This window comes from Myotis brandtii, unplaced genomic scaffold (genome assembly GCF_000412655.1).
Source record: "Myotis brandtii unplaced genomic scaffold, ASM41265v1 scaffold274, whole genome shotgun sequence".
Taxonomy (NCBI): Eukaryota; Metazoa; Chordata; class Mammalia; order Chiroptera; family Vespertilionidae; genus Myotis; species Myotis brandtii.
In genome coordinates this window covers 5,305,618-5,317,259 of record NW_005360425.1, presented here as the reverse complement: position 1 = coordinate 5,317,259, position 11,642 = coordinate 5,305,618, and the positions used below count along the sequence as shown (strand labels likewise).

The 11,642-nt window shown below is 39.2% G+C and overlaps 1 protein-coding gene across 1 annotated transcript in view; it reads right to left on the bottom strand.

Moving 5' to 3' along the window:
- The window catches only part of LRRC41 (leucine rich repeat containing 41), a 24,573-nt gene that overhangs the window by 11,108 nt on the left and 1,823 nt on the right, over positions 1-11,642 (bottom strand). The window contains exons 2-4 of the mRNA XM_014541500.1: positions 11,167-11,371; positions 9,232-9,318; positions 7,842-7,912 (exon numbers count right to left, since the gene is read on the bottom strand). Of these exons, the coding sequence (XP_014396986.1) occupies positions 7,842-7,912; positions 9,232-9,318; positions 11,167-11,371 (363 nt within the window). The remainder of the gene's footprint in view (positions 1-7,841; positions 7,913-9,231; positions 9,319-11,166; positions 11,372-11,642) is intronic.

Here is an 11,642-nt window from a genome sequence, read left to right as displayed (position 1 = left end):
TATATATATATATATATACACACACACACACACACACACACACATATATATTTTCATTTTAGTGACAGCAGGGGAAATAAGGCATCACCAAAGAGGTGAAATGATATTTGCCCCCAACATAATCCTTGGCCTATGCACAATGGGCTGGCAGCTCAGACATTGGGGGGAGGGGGAGAAGAGAAGGGGGAGGGAAGAAGAAGTGTGTGTACAAGCTAGGAAGGGCAAAATGTTTTCTTGTACTAAACTATTGTCCACTGTTGCCTTTCTGATAATAGAAATATTTTTTTGTGGAATTATAAAGCAAAAAATCATGTGCAGCCTGGCTGGGGTATCTCAGTGGTTGAGGATAGACCTATGAACCAGGAAGTTGAGGTTTGATTTCCCATAGGGGCACATGCCCAGGTTGCGGGCTCAGTAGGGGACATGCAGTGTACAGCCAATCATGATTTTTTTCTCATCATTGATGTGTCTCTCCCTCTCCCTTCCTCTCTGTATTCAATAAAAATAAAAAGTCATGTGTAAACCAACTCTATGGAGTGTACATATATGTATGTGAATAACTTTAGATACCTGTTTTTATAACATTGAGACAATTCAGAAGTTTCAAAGGCTTTTTTAAACATTATAGCACCATTTCATTAAACATTTTTACCACCATGTATTTAAATATTTTTAGAATATGACTTTATTAATATTTTGAAAATATGGATGTACTATCCTATATAATAAAACCCTAATATGCAAATCAACTGAATGGAGGAACAACTGGTCACTATGATGTGCACTGACCACCAGGGGGCAGACGCTCAACGCAGGAGCTGCCCCCTGGTGGTCAGTGTGCTCCCACAAGGGAGCCTGGCTGGCGAGCACAGCAGCGGTGGTGGGAGCCTCTGCCACCTTCACGGCAGTGCTAAGGACCCCTCAGGGGATGTCTGATTGCTGGCTTAGGCCAACTCCCCGCCGGCAGTTGGACATCCCCCAAGGGGTCCTGGACTGAGAGAGGACGCAGGCCAAAATGGTTAAAATGGCAAAATGTTTTAATTTTTTACAATAACACACACACACACCCTGGGAATCAAATTTTAAAATTTTACAAAAGGAGTGCTTCATTGGCTTTTGGGGCATTTAGTGTTGACGTGATTCAGAACTGTAACCAACAATGCATTTAGTCTTTTGCTTATAGGTTTTAGTTTTCAAAATATATAACTGAGAAAACTGTTACTATGATTTTTATAAAAGACTAAGTATAACTTTAAAGTTGTATTTTTCGTTTATTTTAGGCTGCTGGTCTTGGGCGTATGAAACCAAACACACTTGTCCTTGGATTTAAGAAAGATTGGTTGCAAGCAGATATGAGGGAAGTGGATATGTATATAAATGTATTCCAGTAAGTATCCTTTTAATTCAATAACTTGGTTCAGAAAATGTTAATTTTGAAAGCTTGCACTGATTTTTGAAGCCTGTTTTTCATAATAGTCTCTAGTAGAAGCATAAGAATGAAAAGAATCACACACTTATCTGGGTTTTGAATTGATCTATTAATGAAACATTTTGACTGATCTTTTCTTTGTCTTTTTATAGACATGAACATTCATACACATACAGGGTGTCCCAAAAAAACGTACACACACAATTTGAATAATTATAAAGGCAGTGTTTATTTTTTATTTTTTTAAATTTCTTTATTGGTTAAGGTATTACAAATGTGTCCTCATCCCCCCATTAACCCCCAACCTCCCCACTCCCCACTTGTTATCAGCTAAGGTGTGTATACATTTTTTTGGGGAAATCTTGTGTGTGTGTGTGTGTGTGTGTGTGTACACACATATATATACATATATATATATATATATATACATACACACACGCGCGCGCATATAATTTGGCTTCCCATTTAAGTTAGTTGGCTTTTTCACATCCCTACAGCTATTGTCGAGCAGAGTTCCTGAATGTTGTCAGACCCATCCCCTTTTAAGTTATCCTATATAATAAGAGAGGGGTATGCTAATTAGCCCTGGTATGCTGATTAGTCATGACCAGTATGCAAATTGACCATCACTCAAACACACAAGATGGCTGCTCCCATGTGGCCACAAGATGGCCGGCAGGGAAGGGCAGTTGGGGGCGATCGGGCTGGCAGGGGAACAGTTAGGCGTCGATCAGGCTGGCAGAGGAGTGGTTAGGGGGTGATCAGGCTGGCAGGCAGAAGCGGTTGGGAGCCAGCAGTCCCGGATTGTAAGAGGGATGTCTGACCAGGAGTCAGACATCCCCTGAGGGGTCCCAGATTGGAAAGGGTGCAGGCTGGGCTGAGGGACACCCCCCACCAGAGCATGAATTTTGTGCACTGGGCCTCTAGTGTCATTATAATATCTGATGCTGAGGAAGGCATTTCATCACTGATATCAACCTCAGAGGTTAGATTTGTTTCCCACTCAAACTAATTTTGCAGTTAATTATTTGGTTCATCTATTAGGTTATTTACTTTTCTTCTTTGTTGTTATCTTTTTTTAACTTATTGGGGTGACACTGGTTAACATAATTATACAGGTTTCAGGTGCATAATTCTCTAACACATCATCTGCACACTGTATTGTGTTCATCACCCCAAGTCAAGTCTCCATCACCATTTATCCCCCCATGCCCTCATCCACTTCTTTCATCCCCTTCTTCCAAGCAATCACCACATTGTTGTCCATGAGTTCTTTTTTAAAATGTACTAATATGTTTTGCTTTTCCACCCCTTAAAGTATAAGTTCAGAGTTCACTATTCACGGTTAGTGCTATTTCCAATGATCTTTACCAGGTGGCTAAGTTTTTATTTACATCATTTTAACTTCACTGTTAGGGGTTTTCTAGTGTTTGTTTTGTTACTTTGTCTTTCTGATTTTACTCTGTTCATGTTATTATTTATTTCCCTTACTGGAACGCCTCTTGTATCTATAGATAAAAGCACATAATTATTTGCCTGTATCACATAGGATAGTTTTGTCTTCACAGATGCCTTAAAACAATTTGAGGAAGTAGGCAGATCTCATACTTTACTTTTAAAATCTCTTTCTATTGATTATGTAAAGTAGACGATAAAAAAAATAATAATAAAGTATACGATGAATAAGATTTACCAAGTAATTGTTAAATGCTTTTCGTAAAATGAAAGCTTTGCTGGTTTGTCACACATGTGTAACTGCCCTTTGGCTTTGGGTTTACACTTTATTGTAACCCAGGATTCTCCTACTGTAAGTCGATTGCACCTCAGTGGAACAACCTGAAGTTTTGCAATTTGGAACTTTTTTAGTAGATCTGAGGAGAACTTGGGTTTATGTGATTTATGGTGTTAACGAAGTTTATAGAATTTAAGTCTGGTTTTAGAGTTGTGTACAAAGGTTTAATGTATACTATGTACGTATGGGATGCTCCCATTTGTGTTTAAAAAAAATCAAAACGACTTTTGAATACATGTCTGCAAATGCATATAAAATCTTAGTACTTTTTGAAACTAGTTTTGTAAAAAATTGTAAATTACTTAAAAATATTCTTTCTCCTTTGAGAAATGATCCCTTCATCCTCTACAATATGATCTCATTCTCAGTAATAAAATCCATCTTTGTCTTCATATATTTCTCTTGACTTTAGGGGTTTAAGTTTAAATTAAGTAATGGTTTGACTCCATAATTTTAGCTTGTTTCTAATAGGATAAAAATAGTTACTGCTTTAAATAGCTGCTTTAAATAGATTATCAGTATTATAAAGATCTTCATGTAAATAGTTTTAGAGGCATTACAGAAAAAGGGAAAAGGAATGGTATAGTATTTGAAACTATCTTAGCTCTCACCATAATATTTTAAGCATATTAAAGAATCAAATGTTAAAGCTGAAAGTAATTTTAAAGATCTTCAATTATTGCCTTCATTTTATAGAGGAGGGACAAATTTTTTTTTCATATTTTTCCTATTATAGTGACGCCTTTGATATACAATATGGAGTAGTGGTTATTCGCCTAAAAGAGGGTCTGGATATATCTCATCTTCAAGGACAAGGTAAATCTTTTTTGAAATTTTTTATTTTAAATATATAAATTACTTTGTTAGAAAATTATAGATCTTACAAGTCCTTCAATAATTTTAATATTTACCATCTGTTGTGAATGGCATTTTAAGATCAGATCTGGCCCTGCCAGTGTGGCTCAGCGATTTGAGTCAACCCATGAACCAGGAGGTCATGGTTCGATTCCTGTCAGGGCAAATGGCTGGGTTATGGGCTTGATCTCCAGTACGGGGCATGCAGAATACAGCCAATTGATGATTCTCATCGGTAATATTTCTATCTGTCTCTCCCACTCCCTTCATCTCTCAGAAATCAATAAAAACATATTTAAAAAAACACACAAAAAAAGTCACATGTTTGGCTCCACCAAAGTTTGTGCTTTTTCATTCATTATACTAACCTGGATGATGGCTAGTGATTAGAGAATAAAATTCAATCCAGATCATCAGTTTAAGAAAAACAAACATTGGTAATGATTCTAAATCGGCCAAATTTGTAAAAATATCCTATATACTAAAACCCTAATATGCAAATCAGCCAAACGGCAGAACGACCGGTTGCTATGACACACACTGACTACCAGGGGGCAGACACTCAATGCAGGAGCTAACCCCTGGTGGTCAGTGCACTCCAGGGGGAGTGCCACTCAGCCAGATCTGGGCTCACGGTTGGTGAGTGCAGTGGCAGTGGCAGGAGCCTCTCCCGCCTCCGCAGCAGCACTAAGGACCCCTTGGGGGATGTCCTACTGTCGGCTTAGGCCCGCTCCCAGGCTGAGGGACATCCCTCCCTCCTCCCCAGTGCACAAATGCCATGCACCGGACCTCTAGTATTTAATAATTCTTGTATTATTGAGTATTTAAATTGTTTCTAGCTTTTTTATATTAAACTTTGCTGTAATGAACATCTGGAAATAAATTTTCATGAGTATCTCAATTTTTATATACTATAAATTCTAAGCAGAATTTCCAAAGAATTGGAATATTTTAAAGACTCTTGACAATTATCACCAGATTGCCCACCAAGAAAGTTGTAACATTTCTGCTCCCACCAATAGCATATTAAAATGCAAGTTTACCCATCCTTAGAATTACCTTTTAAAACAAAACCAAATCAAAACAAGATTTTACAATATAAGAAGTACAATTTTACTTTCTCATTTTTTATTATTGAGATTGAACATTTTTCACTTTATTGGAGATTTTTATATATTTTGTGACTTATCCAAATCTTTACTCATTTTATTCCACTGGGGCTTTTGTCTTATTCTCTGTATCCCTTTGATTTGAAAATGTTGTTGCAACCATTCTTTCCCAGTTTAGGTATCTTTTAAATTGTATTCATAGTTTTGGCATTTTATATGGTCAAATATGTCCATATTTTCTTATTTGATCCTGTCCACTTAATAATTAGCACTCTGTAGCACCATTAACCTTTATTATTTTTTAGTTGTTTTGTGTTTTTATTGTTTACAATTTAATCTTTAATCCATATAGAAATTATTTTAGTGTATTATAAATTGAGACTCTACTTTTTCCAAATGGTTAATCAATTACTAGAGAATCATTTATTGAATAATCCTTCATTTCCATACTGCTTTGTCTCCAGAATATCTATAGTACTCTACAGATCTCTTAACACACACACACACTAGTATTACAGTTAGAAATACTATTGCTTTATAAGCTGTCAGGGGCTATGTCTAATTTGCTCACCACTGTATTGCTAGAACCTAGTACAGTGCCTGGAACTGAGCAGGCATTCAATAAGTGTTTTCAAATCATGAATGAAGTGACAGTTACTGTCATGCAAAAGTGGGAAGCAGAAGAAGACACCCTCTGGAATAAATGAATATGCTCCAAGTCAGGACCCCTGTCTAGGTGATTGTTAGATCACCAAGCCTGGAATTTCCTTAATTTCTGAAATGCTTTGAGACTAAAAAAACCCCACAATTTAACAAATAGACATTCTTTTTCAGGAAGCTCAAGCTAATGTTGGGGAAAAAAGCTTTCCCCAAGAGAAAGATATCACAATCTCCATCACTGGCTAGTCAACCACACTGCTTGGGAAACATGGAACAAAGTGAATCTCATGTTTCTTGAAAGGTTGCATGAAGCCGTTACTGTTTTCTAATATTTTTGCATACAACTCTCTTCCTAATAAGGGCTAATTCCTGTACATAGTGCCTGAGGATTTTGTTAGGCCTTAGTGTCATCACACTGAACTCCAGGGGTTGTGTCCAAATCTGAAAGTGAAAAAGCTGAAGGATATGGAGCTGAATATTACTGAACCTAGTGCATCCCAGAAATGCAATCTCCAGTTCCGGATAAGAGCTTGTTTCCTTGTCATTTGGCCTCATTCACCATATAAATCCCAGTTCAAACACTCTTTCCTAGAAAAGATTTTTTTGTTCTCTTTCCCCTCAGCCTCCTTGCTACTACCACACCACTTACCCTACCACACATGATGTATTTCCCCACTAAACTGATAATTCCTCAATATTAGGAATTGTGTATGTATTTCCAATATCTAGCCTATGATCTGGTATGTGGTAAGTTTTAGTAAATGTTTATTGAACTCAATCTGTCCTGTCACCTAATTATAGAGTAAAAAATAAAGTTCTGCTTAAATGAGATCTCTAATGAGTTATAGCTGAACCAATGAATAACAGAATCTCAGGGTTAAAAGGAGCCCTTAAACTCATCTTGTTCAAACTTTTACCATGTTGAATTTCCTCTACAATATCCTTGTGTCAAGTAGTTATCTAGGATCTATTTGAACACTTAGAGATGGAAAGCTTCTTACCACTGGAATTCGCATATTTCATCACCGATAAGCTCAGAGTTTAAAACTTCTACACTCAGTTTAGCAAACATTTATCCTCCTTTAGCTTCCACACAGAACAAGTAAATTAATCCCTCTTTCATGAGACAACCATTCAAATATTTCAAAAGAGTTCATGTTCCCCAAGTCTTCTCTTTTTTCAGGAAAAACATCTCCAGTCTTCCATATGTGACTCACATGATGTGGCTTTGACTTCTTTCTCCATACTCCAGGAGTAGCCTGACTACTGCAGAGCCAGGCAGGTCTACTATCCCCCTTGTCCTTCGGCCTATATTCTAGTTACATTAGTTCACGTAGCTCAGGGTACAGTCTCTATATGAGTGGCTTTAGCACACTGTTGACTAAAACCCCTTAATTTTTTTATACAAGCCAGACCCCTCCATCCCCTACCCTGAGATCACCCAATTGGAATTTTTTTAGACTCAAAGAGTTGGCCCTAGCTGGTTTGGTTCAGTGGATAGAGCATCGGTGTGCAGACTGAAGGGTCCCAGGTTCGATTCTGGTCAAGGGTACATGCCCAGGGTTGTGGCTTGATCCCCAGTAGGGGAAATAAAATAAAATAAAATAAAATAAAATAAAATAAAATAAAATAAAATAAAATAAAATAAAATAAAATAAAATAAAATAAAATAAAAAGAGTTGGCTTATCATGTTAAATTTTATCTTGTTAAGTTTGACCATTGCTCCAGGCCTATTAAGACCTCTGTGAATCGGGGTTCTGCCATCATTGTGATCACTATCTTTCTCTGTTTTGTGTCACCTGTAAACACGGTGAGCAAGCAAGTCAGTGACAAAGGCCAAATGGTGAGGGATGTTATGATAAGCCATCAGAGCTCTCCTCCCACATTCAATCCATTCCTCCCTGCACTTTACCCATACACAACTTATGTTTGTGTACTGCTCCTGCTTTCACTGTGCAAAGCCAGGCCAGAGTTCTACCTGATGTCTTAACTTACTTCCAGACCAGAAGGCCTTGTCTTCATCAGTTCATCCCATAGTCGGCGCCAGATGGCCTGAGTAGAGAGGCCTGTAGGGAGAAACATCACATTTACTTGGCTGCTCCTTGGCCACCATGAGTGAAGTATATCAGCCTTTTAATGTCCTTCTCTGGATTCACAAGAGCAACTGGCTCTAAAGACAAACTGCCTTGGTTTAAATATCAGCAAACCACACTCTAGCTGTGTGACCTTGGGCAAGTTACTTAATTTTTCTGTTCCTTAGTTTCCTTATCTGTAAAATGTAGTTAATAATAACTATTTCACAGAACTGTTGAAAAGTTTTAATAAGTTTCTTCAGGTAGAGTGCCTAGTACAGTGCTTGGCACATCAGGGTTAATTAGATAAATGTTAGTTCTTAACAGATGTGTCCAATGCGGGGCTTGGGAGGCAACTTGGTAAAACAGAAAAACAAAGATTCAGAAGATTTGGGTTCTAGTCTGGCTTTGCTATTAACCCTTTGCGGTCGTTTGTCTACTCTCAGCCACCAAAGCTTTTTTACCGTTCCGGTCGTATGTCCGCTCTCAGCCACCACAGAAAGGAACTCTACGAATCTTAACTCTATTCATTCATGTATCAGTTCATAATTTCTCTGAAAGCTCTTAAGTGTCTAAGCGACCTTGTCACGAACCAAAACATTGCCCCGACAAATCGGAGATATCGAAACTCAATATAAACAAACGCGGTCGTTCCACACTCACCATGCAAAACACCGTGGCGAGTCAGTCGCCTTTTGAGAGTGAAGAAATCGACAAGCTTCGGAGATACTTCGCAGAATTTCAAATAAAGCTTTACAAATTACGTTTAACTGTAATTAGGCATTCTCGCTTGTTAAGATATTTCAAAATAATACTCCAAAATGTCAAAAAGAAAGTTACCGAAAGAAGTGTACTGCGAATCTGAAAGTAACGATGAAGAGTTTTATTTTGGCACCTTGAATACTGACTCTGACGTAGAAAGTGATAACGTTTGTAGTGATTCTAGTAGTAGTGACGTAGTTCCAAAAAAGAATGAATAAATCTTGTTTATCCTTCATAATCTTGCATGTTATGTATCACTGCTCTTTCAATGGAAATTAATTCCGACCAGTACGACACCCATGTCCAAATTTAATACGACCGCAAAGGGTTAATTGTGGTTTGACTGTGGTCTCACTTTTATTAGTATACCAGGAATCACACACTTGTTTTGTTTTATAGGGCACTGAGGAATCAGATAAGAAAGTAGGTGTGAGGGTACTTTTTGAAAATCCTGAAGTTTTACACAGGTATCAGGTGTAATATTTACCTGAAGAACATTATGGTGTCTTGCTTACAATCATTCACTGAGAAAGAGAGAGAAAGACACTCACCTTTCTTGAGGGCAGTTTCCTCAATCCTCTCCAAGTAATATATATTGAGCAGAGGTAAGATGCTTTGAAGTATTGGGCCTGGGAGGGCTACAAAAACCAAAACACAAAATTTACTTTTTTCTGCCAAGGTTCTAAGCATTATTTATCCTCTTGGGGGGAAAAAAAGAAGAAAAAGAAGAAGAGCAAATTTCTCTTTTGACAAATGGAACCTGTAGACATGAACCTAAAGATAATTCAAACTCTGGTCCACTTATCTTTAGCCACTTAGTTGGCAGCTAGAATTCCATGGCCCTACACATTTACAAGGGTGAGACAATCCCACAAAGCAAGCTAATATGCTCATTTAGGAGCTGGTCAGTTTGCTTCTGTCCAAGCATAATGAATGATCCTACATTTAAAAAGTCCTGTTGAATATGTGTGATTAAATAAGTCCTTCATAATCTGGGTCCTACAAACTTCTCCAGCTCCCTCCTTTGTCTCCTACACTTCAGCCACACTAAACTACTTTTTTCATTTATATAAGGTGTTACCCTGCTTTCTGCCTCTGTACATGAGATTCACTTTCTTAAGCTGTTCTCCCCATTAGGAATATCCTTGTCACTTTCTGAATAACAACTACTCATCTTTTAAGTATCACATGCACTTTATTAAGCCTTTACTGAATTCCCTTCCCATTCTTCCAGGTTGGCTACTTCCATTCTTTGGGCACCCCCTATGTCCAAAACTAGTACTTTCCTAAGAAGAACAGAAATAGTTAGGCTCTATACTCAAAATTCACTATATCTTTTTATTTATTTTTAATATATTTTATTGATTTTTTTACAGAGAGGGAGAGGGATAGAGAGTTAGAAACATCGATCAGCTGCCTCCTGCACACCCCCTACTGGGGATGTGCCTGCAACCAAAGTACATGCCCTTGACTGGATTCGAACCTGGGACCTTTGAGTCCGCAGGCCGATGCTCTATCCACTGAGCCAAACTGGTCAGGGCAAAATTCAGTATATCTTAAAATCAAAACTTGCTTGCTGACTTCCCTAGGTCTGAGAGGCATTACAGTATTATGGCTAAATGGTTTGGTCTCTAGAGTTGCACAAAACTGGATAAAATCCTGATTGTACCACTTAATTATGAATCCATGGGCAAATTAATGTCTTTAAACCTAAATTTCCTCAATTTTAAAAGAGATAATAACTACCTCATAACATTGTTGTGAAAATTAAGAGATCATGCTTGTAATCTTTTTAAGGCCATGCTGGCCATGATAAGCTCACTAAATGTTGGTGATTACTATTCTTACTCTGTCAATAGCATCTCTGTCCAGCCAAGAATAAGTTTAAGAACTTGGAGTATACCATAATTAGTGAAAATCTTTAAAAACTTCCATTCTAGTATCTCTTTTTATATTTATTTGTAGAATAACTGAATCTTGCTATTCAAGAATCTAGTACAATTCTTTGTATATAGTAGGTACTCAAAGTACTTGCTGAATAAAAGCACGAATTCCCTATGCTATTACACTAATGGAGGCTCTCTACTGCATTTCAGATAAAGTCAACCCATACATTGGCATTCAAGGTATAACATGCCTGTTTTACTTATGTTTCCTCATTGTATCCTTTCCTGCTACCTCGACTCACTTTCTCCACAAAGTAAAATCAGTCCACCTCCTCCAGGAAGCCTTTCCTGGTTGTCAGGCCGCACTGAGACCTCCCTCCCCAACAGCACTGCTCCGCAGGCCTCTTCCTCGGCTCCTCCAAGGGGCCTAACATCCAGCTTTTCCTGCGACTTTCCCTGGAGCCGGCCATGGAGCTGTTCCTCCTCTCCCTCCAATCTACCCCCGGGTTAGCCACCCACTCTCCTGTAGATGATCCACACGCTCCTCTCCCCTTCTCCATTCTTGAGCCGGGCTCTTCCCTGCTTCTCTCCAGCCCACACCTTGAATGCTTCCTCTTCTCCACGCGGGGCCCCCACACCGAGTCCTTTTTCCTCTTGGCCTTTCCTGCCCTAGAAGCTCCAGGCTGAGCAGCCAGACCCCGGCCTTCTTCCACCTGCCCCAGGGCTTCTCTGCGCCCCAGGCCCGGCCGCAGGGAGGCTTTCCTCCTGTCCCTGTGGTCAGCCTGGCCCTTCTCTTAGCTTCTGGCTGACATAAAGACACCGGCCTCTTCAGGATCAGCCCCCCCACCAAGGCCTGCCCGCATCCTGGGCCTCCCTGACCATCTCCACAGCCTTGGGGCTTATTCCCAGGGGCCCCACCCCCCAAAACCCATACTCCTGGGCCTTTTCTCCACATCCTCCTCATGGTAGAACCCAGAGCCCCATCCCAGGACTTGGAGCCACCAATCCTGCCCTCACCTGGGCCTTCCTCCTGGCAGAGACGCCACCACCACTCCCGAGGCCTCCCCCGCCCCCCC